At 34.0% G+C, this 15,734-nt stretch overlaps 3 protein-coding genes and 1 non-coding gene across 6 annotated transcripts; 1 reads left to right on the top strand and 3 right to left on the bottom strand.

Annotated features, from left to right (window-relative positions):
* Window positions 1-160: 160 nt before the first annotated feature.
* On the top strand, window positions 161-5,923 carry LOC100526875 (ankyrin repeat-containing protein). Of its 3 annotated transcripts, XM_041016847.1 has the most exons (9): window positions 161-632; window positions 1,632-1,742; window positions 2,286-2,730; window positions 2,824-2,973; window positions 3,356-3,493; window positions 3,590-3,664; window positions 3,970-4,083; window positions 4,241-4,752; window positions 5,119-5,796. In XM_041016847.1, exons 1-9 carry the CDS (start codon window positions 591-593, stop codon window positions 5,728-5,730), a joined length of 2,199 nt encoding a protein of 732 aa, XP_040872781.1. In that variant the 5' UTR covers window positions 161-590; the 3' UTR covers window positions 5,731-5,796. The 3 variants fall into 3 exon arrangements, with proteins under 3 accessions (XP_040872781.1, XP_040872782.1, NP_001235364.2); XM_041016848.1 differs by having other exon boundaries at window positions 594-632; window positions 1,632-2,730; NM_001248435.3 differs by lacking the exon at window positions 161-632 and having other exon boundaries at window positions 1,570-2,730; window positions 5,119-5,923.
* TRNAP-UGG (transfer RNA proline (anticodon UGG)) lies at window positions 5,864-5,935 on the bottom strand. Its single transcript has one exon. It is a non-coding gene; the product is annotated as a tRNA-Pro (tRNA).
* A 1,050-nt stretch (window positions 5,936-6,985) lies between these two features.
* LOC100795200 (uncharacterized) lies at window positions 6,986-11,277 on the bottom strand. The gene is made up of 2 exons (XM_003529547.4): window positions 11,124-11,277; window positions 6,986-10,373 (listed from the first exon to the last, which is right to left on the bottom strand). Exon 2 carries the CDS (start codon window positions 10,256-10,258, stop codon window positions 7,382-7,384), a length of 2,877 nt encoding a protein of 958 aa, XP_003529595.1. The 5' UTR covers window positions 10,259-10,373; window positions 11,124-11,277; the 3' UTR covers window positions 6,986-7,381.
* Window positions 11,278-12,530: 1,253 nt separating this feature from the next.
* LOC100815792 (pentatricopeptide repeat-containing protein At2g36980, mitochondrial) lies at window positions 12,531-14,863 on the bottom strand. Its single transcript, XM_003528607.5, has one exon. The coding sequence runs from the start codon at window positions 14,525-14,527 to the stop codon at window positions 12,629-12,631; it is 1,899 nt and encodes a 632-aa protein (XP_003528655.2). The 5' UTR covers window positions 14,528-14,863; the 3' UTR covers window positions 12,531-12,628.
* Between the last annotated feature and the right edge of the window lie 871 nt (window positions 14,864-15,734).

The raw sequence follows: 15,734 nt of genomic DNA, 5'->3' as shown, positions 1-15,734 counted from the left end.
CTCACCATCAATTTGGGATATATGTCAACCAACAACCAATTGCAACAATTTTTCGTTTGACAAGAAATGACATCAATAGCGACGCATGCCAGCAAAAGATCTACCAATAATTGTGAACAATACATAGATACATGACCAGCTTACAATTAATACCATAAATGAATAGAGTAGTAAAGTAAGCTGCAGCCTCTCATCCTTAAAAAATATTCCTAATTAAGAACAAGAAACAAATTTTGCTGCCCATTTTCCTGTGAAGAAGAAATGAATAGTAGTACTATGGATGTTTCGGCTTTGTTACTAACTGAGGATAGTGCAGATTCTGAAGATGACTATGGCTTCTTTAGTGTGTGTCCCAGCAGCATAGCTATCAGTGATGATAATGAGGATGATGCAGAGTCATGTAGCTGTGACACAACAACTAGTACTTGTGGCCTACCTAAGGATGGTGAAGATGATCAAGGATTTGCTGAATTTTGTGGCAATGAAGTTACAGCTTTAGAAGATGAAGCAGAAATAAGGATTGATCAAGTTATTGTGAATGAATCCGAAGATAGACTATTTTGGGAGACCTGCATGGCAGTGGGGTATCCATGAATCCCAAATATTTTAGATTGTCATTAAACAATAATAAGGTATATCCTGTAAGTTCATATTTCAAAGCTTGTTCTTGAACACCAAATGATATGTATTTATTTACTTTTATCTTGTTCGAGCTTTCATGTGTACCAAATAGACGTTTTTATGTGATGTATGCAAAGAAATAAAAAAACATTAGGTCGGTTTTGAGGGTTGTTTTTTGGGTGCGATTGCACAAGGAACCATGATTAAAGAGGAAAAAAAAAAAGCCAGACAACTTTAATGCGAGAAAACAAAATATTTTCAATTTTCTAACTCTATCAAAACTCTTTCATTTCCTTTTTTTTTTTAACTTATTCAAACATTAAAAATAACAAAATTTTAATTTCTACAAAAATTAATCTCATGTATGTAATATTTTGTATATATATATATATATATATATATATTTACGAGTATAAATTTAAATATTTTATATGTAATATATATTTATATTTTAAAATACATATATATGTAGGAACCCTTATTTATTGTTTTTCCTTAGGTTTATAAAAGGTTAAGATCAGACCTAAAGATTGAACTAGGTCCTCATATATCTGTCTCCTATCATGGTAAGAATTCATTAGGTCTTTTGAACTTAATCTGATTAATATTTTTTTTCAAAATATAAATCTGATAAAATCTAATCCTTAAGTTATCTAATATATCGAATTTTTTATGAATTATATATATATATATATATGTCTGTGTGTGTGAGTGTGTGTGTATGACATTTTTTTTAAAAAAAAATATTATTTTATTTAAGAAGGACGACTTCAGTTTTACCTTCCGTGTATATTGGTGTTTTATTTCATTAAAGGGGGAATTTTCTTCTTTATTTTCTTAAAGAATATTTTAAATTACAAAAGTATATAATTTAACATATTTTATACTTTAAATTATTTTTAATTTATTGTGTACACTCTAATTCTTTACACATACTTAATACCCGTGTATTTTTTTTTCTTTAAATTTTTTTATTACATCACTCGTTTACATTTATCTCTCCCTTTCAGCAAATGGTGTGGATGTGTATACACCCTGGTTGGCATCAAAAGATCAGATTTTCTAGCTTAGGGAAAAAGAACATGATGCCTTTTGCCATTAAACCTTTTGGCCTTATCGAGGTATATTGGAATCAAATCTCCTTCAACATCAAGAAAATGCTTATCTTGCATAGAAAGAAAATGTCCACGGGCGACAAAAGATATATATATATCCCATGTTGCATGTTTCTTAATTAGTTGAGTTAGCTCCGAGTACTGTACAGGAAATATAAAACTAAAAATCTGTTATGTATCTTTCATACTTTCGGCACTTACTTGTTCATTCCACATTCTGATTGCCTTTTGGGGGTTCCATTTGCCTCCTAGGTGATTCAATTGTTATATATATAATTTCTTTGCTTCCTCTTTCAGCTTACTCTAACATGCATGCAATTTTCTGAAGATGCATATAAACCATATAATAATCTGCCAAAGTGGTAGTATATAACACAATGCATGTTTGGCGCTTTATTGGACATACATGGATATATGCACGTAAACCAAGTGGTTATTAATGTTTATCGAAACATTGATCGATCTTGAGAGAAATAAATAGCTATAGCTAGCTCTTGAAAAATGGTGGAGGTAGTTGAGATTGAAAGTTTGTTTAACTATGCCATGAAGGGGCAATGGAAAGAAGTGCTAGAGGTCTGCAAGAACAACCCTCGAGCGTTGGAAACTAAAGTCACAAAAGCAGAAGACAGTGTTTTACACATCGCTGTCTATGTGGGCCAAACCATTTTTTTGACCACCCTTCTTGAGAACATTAATGAAGATGTCTCTCTTGCAATCCTAAATATACCAAACTCAAAGGGAAACACTCCTTTGCATCTAGCCGCAGAGCTTGGGAAAGTGGACATTTGCAACACTATAGCCAAAAGAGACCCCAAACTCATTTTGTGTCGCAATTTTAAAGATGAGACCCCTCTTTACCTGGCAGCAATTCATGGTACCAAAGATGCATTTTATTGTCTCCATGGTCACCTACAAAACAAAGATGATTACTCGCCATGTATTAAGAGCAACGGGGACACTATTCTTCACTCTACCATCTCTAATGAATACTTTGGTTAGTGCCACTCTCATATGGTGCAATTTGTTTTATGCTAAAATAGTTTCAGTTTTTATGTATGTTGGCTGAAGTTTGATGAATTTTTTGTAGGTTTGGCACTTCAAATAATTCGGATGTACCCAAATCTTGCGGATGCTGTCAATCAGGATGGGTTATCACCTCTTCATATTCTTGCTATGAAGCCAAATTGTTTTAAAAGCAGCACGCGGATGGAGTTTTTGGATCGTATGATCTATAATTGTAAGATTAATACTTATTCCCATCTAGTTTTTTGCTATATAATTTTCTAAGTTTGAAGTTTTTATTTCATTCAATTATAATTTATTTTACGTAAAATCTGTTTCTATTCAAAACATGCATTTTCTCTTAATAAAAAAAACCTAACAATGAACAAAAAAAAGAGAGATCAATAATTAGTTGAATTAAAGGTTAGTATTCAACCCCCAAAAAATATCAAAGGCATTTTTGGAAAAATAATTTTTTTGAAAATTTATGATTTATACATAGTATAGATAATAACATTTTTCATCATACCTACTGGTCACAGAGGATTGAGTTTCATTATACATATATAGTAGTTTTGTAGTCTCTCTTGTATATTTCTGACAAACGGTTATGGCAGGTTTGCTTGTGAATGAGTTGAAGGAAGAGACAGAGGACCTAAGTAGTAATGGAGAAGATACACATTTTAACTATGCAATGAACTACAGAACATGCTTCAGCTTCTTAAATTTGTTGAAGAATGCAGTTAAAGCTATAAGTGCGCGAATCGTGTTTCATGTATTTAGTTTGGTTTACCTATTTCATGTACATGGCCAGCCAATATAACTCTTCAGTCTGTTATGCTGGGTTGCAGCAATAGGTACAAAGGATAGTAATGCTGGAACTGATGATGAAGAGAATCTCCCAAAATCATCCCCCATTAACTTTGGTAAAACCCTTCATTTCCTCTTGTAAAACCATGATTTTAGTGCTACCCTCTGACTCTAAACATAAATTAGAGTTTATAAACTATTATGGAATTTTAAGTGCTGCATTCATTATAATGATTAATATTTTATTAGCAAACTCTTATTTGTACTCCTAGCTGATGCAATTTCTACCTCCCCATTTTCTTTTCACTTACTAGTTACTATAATGCGGCATGCATGAATGCTAGCTGTTCGTGAAAATGGTCAATTTTTGGGTGTTCTGAATATACCCATAGTCTAACACATTCTATATTATTTTACACAGTGCAAGAGCGAGCAAAGAAAGAAAATAAACTCTACCGATTCCCTCCGAATTGGGAAGTGCTGATCCGATTTCTGACCATTATGATGAAGGCTTTGCTAATACTTTTTGGAGTGGGTAAGCACACGTACATCACCAATTCACCATGTATCATTTCATTGTCATACAATGAACATGCAGATGAGATGGACTAATTATGAGGTTTAGTGGACTAATATAATATAAACAACCAATTTCTATGTTAACTTCTCTAAATTGAGTGACACACGTACAGGAGCATCTTGGATAGGAAAAATCCAACGAAGGAAGGAGAAACACATTTGGGCTAAGCTAGTGATGGATGAATTGATTGAGAGAGCTTCTCTGTACAAGTATGACTATACTGGAAAAAGCTCTTTTGTTCTTCAGCATGACAATGATATGGAAAACAAAGATAGTCACGTGAACAAAAAAACTATTGAGAAAAAGAGAAGTGTGTCACCAATTTTAATTGCAGCAAAGATGGGAGTAAATGAAATGGTGGAGAAGGTCCTAGATACCTTCCCAGTGGCCATCCATGATGTAGATTCTGACAACAAGAATGTTGTTCTTTTGGCTATAGAGAACAGGCAGCCTCGTGTGTACAAGCTGCTGGCAAAGAGGAATTTGGTAAAGGAAAGTGCATTTTGTCACATAGACAATCAAGGTAACAGTGCATTGCACCTTGCTGCCATGTATAGGGAACATAGACCTTGGCGTGTCCCTGGTGATGCCATGCAAATGCAGTGGGAATATAAGTGGTACAAGGTAAATATTCTTCATTTCAATCCTAATAATATTAGAATGTTATCTTGTGATTGAAAACTATTATGAAAAATCATTACTAAAGTACTTTCATCATAATTTTTGATAAGGAAATTTATTTATTAATTCCTTAGCAAAATCATTTTAGACATGTTTACAACAATGTCTCGGACAAGATTACCTCTAACGAGGATAAATGTGAGGAAAAAATTGGAAATCTTTACAAATTAGCATAGTCATTTCCCTCCAACTAATAGTTTGGTTGAGTTTAACTTTTAGCCTTTGGTTTCAAAAGTTCAAATTATAGACGGGGTAAATAAATTTAAGTTTCCACTTTCCTTTGCTCATAATTTATTTGTGCCTTTTCAGCTTGTTAAGAATTCCATGCCACCAAATTTCTATGCACGTTACAACAACAAGGGACAAACAGCTAAACAGGTTTTCATCATCACTCACCAACCACTCGTGAGAGAGGGAAGGAAATGGCTGTCCAAGACCTCAGAGTCATGCTCACTAGTTGCAGCACTTGTTGCAACAGTAGCATTCACAACCTCAACAGCAATACCAGGTGGTGCCAATGAGGTAACTGGTGTGCCAGTGTTGAGTGGACAACCTGCTTTCAAAGTCTTCGCTGTGGCATCACTTGTGGCACTGTGCTCCTCAGTGACAGCCCTTGTTTTGTTTCTTTCAATACTCACATCAAGGTTCCAAGAAAAGGATGTTGCTATGGACTTACCAAAGAAGCTTCTCATGGGAATGACTTCACTTTGGACATCTATAGCATCAATATTGGTCTCGTTTTGTGCAGGACATTTCTTCATCATTGAAGATGGAATGAAATCCTCAGTTTATCTCATATATGCTGTGACATGTTTGCCAGTGTCGTTTTTTGTGTTGGTTCAACTCCCTCTTTACTTGGATCTCATGTTGGCTATATTTCGGAAGGTTCCTCAACGTGTTTATAAGGTCTTCTCCCATTAGTTCTTTGCTGATTTCTTCATTGGAGTTCATTTTTGTTACTGTAATGAAACTTGTTTGAATTTTTTACTGAGGCATGTCAATACTTTGCTTTGTTACAAGACAAGATCAAAAAAACATACAAAAAATAATTTAAGGGGCATTCCGAGAATCGAACTCGGGACCTCTCGCACCCAAAGCGAGAATCATACCACTAGACCAAATGCCCGCTCGTCATGATAATAAAACAATTAGCATATTATCCATTTTTAAAGCCTAACCAACATGGAACAACCAAAGCCCAGAAAATTAAAAACATTTGTATTATAATGATTTCAATTAAAATATTTATTGTCATTTTTGTATTATAAAACATCAGTCTTATTAATTATGATTTTCTAAGTAAAAAAATTAAAAAATTTTGTTATAGTCGCATATGTTTGATTCGTGTTATTTTAAAAAAATTTAAATCAAAGGTGGAACAAAAATATTAATTTATACAATATTATAATTTTGAATGAATAAAACAGATACAAAAAAGATTGACTTTGATCCAAGGACCATCATCAATAGTTTTAGTTCTAATAGCCAACCCCTTTGACATTTTTCATGATGTTGGAGTTCAAACATTTTATAGGTCTTTGCTTCTATTATGCTTACTAGTGGGCTCAACCGAGATTGGGTATTTTTCCAATTCTTGGAAAATAAGTATAAGATAAAAATAAACGGTAAATATTTATTTTTTATTTTTGAAAGTGTAAAAAGATAATAAATTGATTTTTGAAAGATAAAAAATATAAATTTAATCCTTAAATGTATAAAAAAATATTATAGATTCTGTTAAATTTATAAAATTATTTTGTCATTAAAATATAATATTTAATTTGATAATAAATTATATTTTTTGATTATGAATTTAAAATTAAGTTACAAAATTCATGAATCAATTTATCATTAAATAATTAATTGTTACAGGATCAATGTGTCACACTTTTAGCATAAACTAAAGTTTCCCATCTTCTAAGAATCAATTTGCCACTTTCAATGGATATTTACCCTAAATTAAATCAAATTTCTTTAAGAATTAAAAAACAAATTTCTTTCATAAATCAAAACTAATGCACCTCAAGTTTTAAAAATATTAAATTGTTATAAAAACTGAAGTACATAAATTGATAAGTGAAAAAAGTTTAATTCATTTTAAACTTATTATTTTCTTTTCATATAAATAAATACTCATTCCAGAAAGGACAGCCTAAGTCCATAATTGTGCATTGCATTTGCTTTTCACATATACTTAACTCATTCATTGAAAAACGCAGAAAAGAAAACCTAGTTGAAGAAAGGGAGGGGGGAAGAGAGAGGGAGAAGTGTTATATTTGCCATGGCTGAAAGTTCCAGCAAAGTACATTAAGAGGCATACATGGCAGTCAGTCTTTTCAACTTGAAAGATATCTAACTTAGGGAAGATAATATGACTGCTATATATAAAGTAAATGCACCGATGAGTAGTGAGTTCTTGGTAAACCTCACTTCCGTTAGTAATCCACAGCCTACCACTAACAATTCACACTTCCTAGGGGTAGCCAACACAATACCAAAATGTTACTACCAGCACTAGCTCCATCTAATGAAAAAAAAAAAAACATTGGGCTATTCAGTCACCCATGGCCTTTCATTTCAAGCCATAATAATGCATTGGTAGTGCACCTGGATCAAGTTCCCAGAAGCCCTTAAGATTGCCATGCTCTTCTGTCAGTTTGAAAGCTGGGATTTGGTGGGAGAACCTAAGCAACTCTTTTCTGGGTATTCTTAGATTGACAGATGATCCTTCATTTGATTTGCCCCGGAAAACTGAAGTATACCCACTAACAAACTCCAGAACTAAAACATTTATGAACAGATCAGTTTCTTCAACAACTTCAACTATGTCATACTCGCAATTTTCCATCTCAAAACATTTCATTTTATTTGTCCATTTTCTATATAACGCCCAAACGTCACCTTTCCTCGGAAAGATGGCATAATTCTTATTCTTACCAACAGCATCGGCATGTACTTGATGTGAAACACAAGAGGTGGTACTATAAACACTGAGAAAATCATGTGTTTCATTAACTTTAAATCTGCCACAGGAAATAAGAATATCTTTGTCTTCCCATTTAATGGTATTCTCTGGTAGCCAGCAGCAAGTAAGCCAGTAAACATGCAATTCAAGATCTGGGCTTGTCTCAATCTTTTTAATCTGACCGTAATATTTTGGCAATCCATCTTCATCACTGTAAAATGCCCAAATCTGACCAATCTGAAACTTTTCAAGGGCTCTCCCACCATCAAAATCAAAGAATTGAGTATCTGGAACATTGATAGCTTCTGGGCTCGATTCTGGAGGAGCACAACAATTATCACTGTCATCAACAGAATCCTTGTTCTCTGTTGCCAAATTGCTTCTTTCCAAATTAACCTTGGGAATAGATGCATCTCCCTCAGATGTCATAAGGGGTTCTGATCTATTTGAAGGCCTTGTATTCTCACCACCAGATGAACTACGACCAACCTTCACATCCGAATTTTCAGGAACAGCAATCTCTTCAAGATTCACTGGCAAAGCTCCAGGATCAAGTTCATAAGATCCTGCTGGTACACCCACTCCTTCCTGACCAGTCAATTTGAAGGACGGAACCCTGTGAGAGAATCTAAATAATTCCTGTGGTGGAATTTGAAATGATTTGTTTTCTTCATTAATATTTCGAAGGAAGAGACTTACAAAACCTTTCAACTTAGCCATGTATGCAACATATACACCCTTACCTTCAACATAATCTGTCAAGATTTCAACAAACTCATATTCATAGAGCTGATGAGATTTCACATCCATGTACCATTTAATATCCCAATTTTTAAAAAGGGCCCAAGTTTCGCCCTTTCTAGGATACACTTTAAAAGTATTACGGCTAATTTTTTCACACAAAACCAGATGAGAGAACATTAGATGATCTTCAGTGATGTCAGTGTCACCAAGTTTATATTTACCACAAGCAACAGGCAATTCCTCATTTACCCAGTTGATTTCATCCTTGCAATCCGGATGTGATTCAAACCATATTATCTGCAGCTTGAATCCAGGAGACAAAACTTTTCTGATTAAAGCGTAGAATCTAGGCATGCCTTCTGCTGTATCATAAATACCCCATATCTGCCCAGCAGCAAAACATTCTTTATTCTTGCCCTTGAAAAAATCATTGAACTCTGCATCAGGATAGACATAAACATTAGGATGATTTTCTGCTTTGGAGGTTGAATCTGGAGAATGCTCTGAATTTCCATCCATCTGTGTTGACCCTCCCACTGCATCTTTTCCCCTATCCGTCTTAGTTTCCTCATTTCTTTCAGAATACAAGTGTTGCTTCTGTTTTCCTTCTTTATGTTCAGCAGCTAAACCTTTCTGATCATTCATTTTAGTTGTCTTGCCATGACTTTCACCATCACCACGTGGTTTCAAGAAGCCATTATCATTGTTTTTCACATTCTCCTTGTAGGAAACTTGATGCTTTTGACGTGTAGATCTGCGTGGATGCCCTTCTCTTGGAGATGAATGGTTTTCTACACTAGAATTACCATCCTTGCCAGCAACTATATCTTCTTCAGAATCATTGCTGCTCATAGTATCAGAACCTTCACTGGATTCTGCCACCTGCTTCCTCTTCCTCTTTCCATTTGGTTTTCCAGAGACATTACTAGGTCTTTTTTTATCATAAGGCCCCATATTGGACTTCTCAGCCTGCGAATTGCCTTGAGATCCTGCACCCATCTTGAAAGCACCATGATTCAAACCATCTTTCTGCTGGTCAGAAGCTTGCTGAGTTGAATTAGTTGCTGGTGATGATGTACCTTGTACATTCACTTCATATGCAACAAAGGGCCTTTTGCAATTTTGACAGCGAAGAGATTTATTTAAAATTTCTTTGTAATATTGATACCTAACAGAACAAAACGGGCAGACCGTCCAAAAAGTAGGGCGGTCACCATTTTGCTGCTGCTGTGCTGGCTGCCTAGATTGCTGCTGCTGCTGAGAATTTGAGCATGACGAGTTGGGTCTAACATTGTTCTTCACTGTAGAATTAAAACGTGACATAGCAGGTTTGTTCGTTGGAACTCTACGCTTCATGTCAAAAAGAGAACGTTTTTCTCTGTCCAAAAGCACTCTTTGAGCTTCCCCAATCAACTTGAATGCAGATTCTGCACCAGCAAAGTTGTTTTTGTCAGGATGAAGTTGGAGAGCGAACTTCCTATATTGCTTCTTAATTATTGCATCACCAGCTGTCTGTTCGACCTGAAGAATTTCATACCAATCCATCTCATTACCAAATAATTTCTGCTCAGAAGAGCAGTGCACATCACAAACAACAAGCATTTGAGCTATATTTTCCAGATCAGGGTACAGCTGCTGAGCCTTTAGAGCAATTTTGCGAGCCCCCACAAAATCCCTGTTTTCCATCTTCTTTTCAGCAATGTCCTTGGCCCTTAAGGCCTCTTCTTTATTGCAGTCCATCAAAGATCCAGATCAGAAAATCTTATAGTGGATGCTATGGCCAAGTGAAGCTACATTTAATCCAACAACCCACCAGTCCCCCAATCTATATGCAGCAGTCAATTTCAGATTCACCCTGCATATTTTTAATAACATGCAACAATTAGATCCTAAATCATTCACTTCAAGTCTTAAAAGAATGTAGGAATCATTGATATTCCAAACACATATCTAAACATGATAACAACACAAGTATAGATGGTTTGGATCATTGAATCCATTATAACAACAGCAGTGCAATCACAACAAAAACCTATATACAAATTGTACGTGATCACCTCTTGCTGTATGTGAATTTTTGTCGGACACAAAACAAGCAGAATATCTACAAAAATTAGAAATAAGTACAATAATGGAGGTGTACATAAGACCAAAGCGAGAGATCAAAATGCTTCAATTCAACAACTACATCAAAAAGCAACCAATAAGTGAAGACACTTTAAAATCTACTTTAGCATCATCACCAAATGAAAACATGCAACGAACACATTCAAGAAAATGAGTAACACTAAAACTCAAAAACGAGAACATATTAAAATAACAGACAAAAACCCTAATTATTTCGAGAAAAATACAACTGGAAAAAAAATTGAAAAGTAAAGCAAAAGGTGTCAAGTAAAAAAGATTTAAAAAATAAAAAACTGAAAGCTACCGTTACGATCAAGTAACGCGCATGGACCAAAACATAGTTTTCGTCTTCATGTCAGAACAATGCACTAAACAAACTGAACATGCAAAAAGTAAATGCAAAAGAAAATAGCGTAAAACTGGTAAAGCATAAACCGAAAAGGGATTGTGAAAGGTTAGGCGATGGAGTTGAACGGACCTTGGGAAGAAGGAAGGGAGGGAGAGGAAACGAAACGAACGGGTGATGACTTCTCAGTTCTGAAAGTGACAGAGACAGACACCATCATAAATCTTATACTCATTCATATTCATTTCTTTTCTTACAATGGTTGGGGGCCTTCAATTTCAATTTTTCGAGTCCAACCCATCTTAATTTTCAGTCCAACCCAACTCAGAAGTAGAATTGTGTATTTTTATTTATTTATAGGAATCGAAGATAGATACATTTACAATTGATTTGGTGATATTATTTGATTTTAACCTTTATCATTCATGTGATTGTATTCAAATTAGTTTTCTTCACTCTTGTATAAAAATGACTTTCTCATTAAATGTATTCTCGAGTGAAATAGTTATAATTTAGAGAATTAAATGTAGTTATAATTATCAATTAAAAATAATAATCAATTATGTCGAATGTACCAAGTGAAAGGAGATTATGTCCCAAAGAGTGAGAGAAGAAAATCTAAATCATATAAACACAATCATTTGATATCATTCCTGATTGTATCAATGTTTTGTTTATTAATAAAATGATATAAGCATTTTGCATTAAAAAAATGAATGGTTAAGATTAAATCACAAAGTTATGTTTTTAGCTCTTGTAACAAAAAAATCACAAAATTAGATAACTTTTTGAAGTAATCATATGATTATTAAATAACATTTAATTTTAACCATCTATAATTTTATAGTTCGGATCTACTTTTCTCATACTCTCATTTGTAAACACACCTCTCATTAATGCACCCCAACAATTATATTATTTGTTAAAAAGTTATTTTCTCTTAATCAAATGTTATATGACAACATTTCATTCATTTTCTCTATTGAGATGTAATTTTTTCTTTTTAATTAATAAAAGTTTATAAAAATGTTAATTAATGTAATTACAGCTATAAATATTTTCATAATTTAAGCATTCAAATTGTTACCACAATTATGTATTCTTATTCAAATTAATTAATAACACCAATATATATTCTTATTCAAACTTATAGTTGATTCAAATTAAGAAATATCACAAGAATTTATTTTAATTTCATAACACGATTTATATAATTAGCGATTTAAATTACATGTATACCCATAATCATTTAATTTACAACCATGGCAATTTTTTGTATATTTGAGTCAAAACTCAAAAGTAGTATTCTCTATTGATTGAAATCTATGGAAAATAATAAATTATGAGTGAGATTCTTTAAATAAAAGGTGAGAATGAGACTCACAAAATTGTGATTTTCAAAAAAAAAAAAAAAAAAAGAAAACCTAATACTAATAAAAGGTGTATTTGAAAATACTGTATTGAAGAGTGCGTTGTTAGCACAGAGTTAGCTGCTTTCATTCGCAGCCACGAGGCAAAGCCCGGGCTTGTGGTAGTTTATCGTTGAAAGAACTTCTAAATTAATCTCAGGTTTGACGGCACCAAAGAAGACAATAAAAATTACATATCAAGTTATCTTTCCCATATGCTTCACTAGTCTATAAAGGTCCTTCAATATCAAAATTAATAGGCGATGTATGTCTCATTTCCAATTCAAGAAAGTATAGTATCTTGGATATGTCAGCCATGTAGGGATATGCATTGTTTCCTGATACAAAAGAGGTAACCTCGTTTCTTATCTCAATCCAACTACTACCAGGTACTTTTTTCACCCCTTGATCCAGCATTGCCTTCCGGACCATCTCTGCTTCCCTCCACTTCCCACTTGCACAATACAAATTTGACAACAATACATAACCAACCTCCTTTTCAGGCTCCAAGTTCTTTAGATATTCTCCCACACTGCTCCCGGTTCCTAAATCTCCATGTGCATAACATGCTCCTAGTAGAACCTCGCATGAATTGGTCCTAGTTATGCTTGTCTTTGAATACTTCTCAGCTAAACTTCTTGCTTCTGCCACGTATCCACCGCGACCAAGCATATCCACCATGCATGCCACATGGTCCATTCCATGGGATAGTCCAAATTCCAAACACATTGATTGAAAGAACGCAAAGCCCTCACTTATAAGCCCCAAGTGGCTGCAAGTCATTAACAGCCCTGTGAAGGTTACTTCATCAGGTTTCACACCAGATGCCACCATTTCTCTGTATAAGCATATAGCCTCATTAGCCCGCCCGTGCAGTCCAAATGCAAACAACATTGAATTCCAAGAAATCAGGTCCTTATCAAGAATGTCATGAAATGCAAGCCGTGAACCTTTTATATCCCCACATTTTGCATACATATTAACCAAACTATTGCCAACATACAAATATTTGTCTAAACCATGACGAATAATGCAACCATGGACCATTCTTCCATGAACCAGTATCGCTAAGCTAGCACAAGCATGAAGGACTGCTCCGGCTACTAAATCATCAAGCTGGACAGAGTTTCTTGTCAAGTCTAAGAACATACTCAGAGCTAGCTCTCCATTTCCATTTCTCGTATACCCTGCAATCATAGAAGTCCAAGAAACAATATTTCTCTCAGGAGCTTTCTGGAAAGCAAGAAAAGCTTTCTGGGTATCCCCCAATTTCATATGAGCATCAATGATGGCATTCCAAGACACTTGATTAAAACATCCAAAGGAGTTAAACACCTTCATGGCATCATCTTGACATTCTAATTTAGCATAAAAGCTTAACATCGAGTTCTTTACTTCCATAGCAGAGCTCCAACCAGATTTTATCACAAAACCATGCACCATGCATCCGTATAACATCTCCATTGACACAGCACAAGCGTTAATGAGAGCACTGAAAGTCCACTGGTCTGGCTGACACAAACTCCCACACATCTCTTTAAATAAATGCAAGCACGCTTCAACTTCGCCGCGACGAGCATGGCCCACAATCATTATATTCCAAGCAATCACAACCCTTTCGGGCATGCTACGAAACAGTTCAAGGGCCACGCCTAACCGGCAAGAGTTTGCATAAGCAAACATAAGTGAACACCATGTCACTTCATTGCTATCACTCGTCTCATCAAACACTTTTCTTGCATCATCAGGAAGCAAACACTTGCCATACATATCAATGAGCGAGTTAGCCACAGGAAGAGAAGACAGGTAGCCTGAAACAACAACCAAAGCGTGTAGGGTTGCTCCAAAACGAACATAGGATGCACCAGCGCAAGCGCATGCATTTAAGACTGCAGAGAATGAGAAGTTGTCGGGTTTGGAATGGGAGATTCTCATGCAACCAAAGAGACTAAGACTCTGTTGGTAAAGTCCCACGTGGGAATAGGCGGTTAGCATGGCGTTCCAAGCAACAGAGTCTTTGTGGGGTATTTCATCGAACAGTTTGCGAGCATCGGAGATTTGACCTGAACGTGCTAGCGCTACAATCTTAGGCGTAGTACGGAACAAATAAGAGCGCATGCCATTCATTCATTCAGGTAGTAATAAGCTTTCGAAGCAGCTATGCCACAATTGACTATTACTCACGTTACCTGCAAACACCAAAACGACTTGTCGTTTATGAGACCAACCTAATGTGTAGCAGGTGGCAATTCCAACGTTTTACACATAGCTAGCTGAACCCGTGAAACGTATGTAAGAAATGCCCAACGAATAAATAAATAATAAATACTCTAACAGTGTAAAATTATATTATCACCCAATCTCAACATCATATAATACCATGTTCATGGTCTTGGGTTAGAGACATAACAGGTTCAAAGTCAAACCAAAAAAATATATAAGATTTATGGTAATTATTTTATAAAATTCACATAAAAAGTGAGTTTTAGTTGATAATATAAAAACTTTCACATTAACCGTATATGTCAATGAAACTCTTAAAAAAGTAGAATAAGATTTAAGTTATTTGGTGAAGAGTAATGCTACATTCTTTTTAAGACAAATTTTTTGGTCTTATTTACTAAATCAAATCAAATAAAGAAAATTCTTAATTAAATATTTGATTAAAGAATATTTCCACCTTTTATAATTTTTTAAAAGTAATTGAAAATAAACACCCCAAAAAACTGAATAAGAAAATAAAAAAAAATTATTCAATAAAAATTATTTATTAGATTAAAAACACACAAAAAAATTAAGTATTTAAAATTATACAAGATTTTTAAAACTATACTGATTATTGAATTGATAAAGATAGTTGTTCAAGGCTCAGTTATCTGATTTTAACAGTAATAATTAAATAATATTATTTTAAACAAATCAAACTGAAACCAAAAAACAAGATGAAGAACCAAGACGGTGTATTTAGTCTTTTAAAAAACAAAGTTCACTTGTACATGTCATTAATTTTTTAATAAATAAATGTCATTACATATACACAACATATAATATTCAAAATTTAAAATGAAATCAAATTAAATGTCATAACATTTAAATTTAATATAACATAATAATATCCGTTAACAAATGTAATCAAAAACTAAATAAATATAACTAATATAATTATTAAGCACCATAATATTAAATTAAATTCGTATCAATTATTATAATAATATTTTTTTAAAATAAAATAATAAACAAACCGTTTAAACAAGTTATGATCGGTTTTGAATGGATTTTGCATCGGTTCTTTGTGACCAGTCTTGAAATTTAGTGACCAATTTCCAGTTGAACT

This window comes from Glycine max, chromosome 7 (genome assembly GCF_000004515.6).
Source record: "Glycine max cultivar Williams 82 chromosome 7, Glycine_max_v4.0, whole genome shotgun sequence".
Lineage (NCBI taxonomy): Eukaryota > Viridiplantae > Streptophyta > Magnoliopsida > Fabales > Fabaceae > Glycine > Glycine max.
The sequence above is the reverse complement of the archived record's forward strand: the minus strand, read 5'-3'. Positions and strand labels throughout refer to the sequence as shown.

Excerpts from the sequence above, each read along its gene's own strand:
- LOC100526875 (XM_041016847.1), top strand. The coding sequence starts at position 591 with ATGAATCCCAAATATTTTAGATTGTCATTAAACAATAATAAG. Across the intron at positions 1,743-2,285 it reads AACCTTTTGGCCTTATCGAG|GGGCAATGGAAAGAAGTGCT; the intron begins GTATATTGGAAT and ends TATGCCATGAAG. Across the intron at positions 3,494-3,589 it reads GAATGCAGTTAAAGCTATAA|CAATAGGTACAAAGGATAGT; the intron begins GTGCGCGAATCG and ends GCTGGGTTGCAG.
- LOC100815792 (XM_003528607.5), bottom strand. The coding sequence starts at position 14,527 with ATGAATGGCATGCGCTCTTATTTGTTCCGTACTACGCCTAAGATTGTA.
- LOC100795200 (XM_003529547.4), bottom strand. The coding sequence starts at position 10,258 with ATGGACTGCAATAAAGAAGAGGCCTTAAGGGCCAAGGACATTGCTGAA.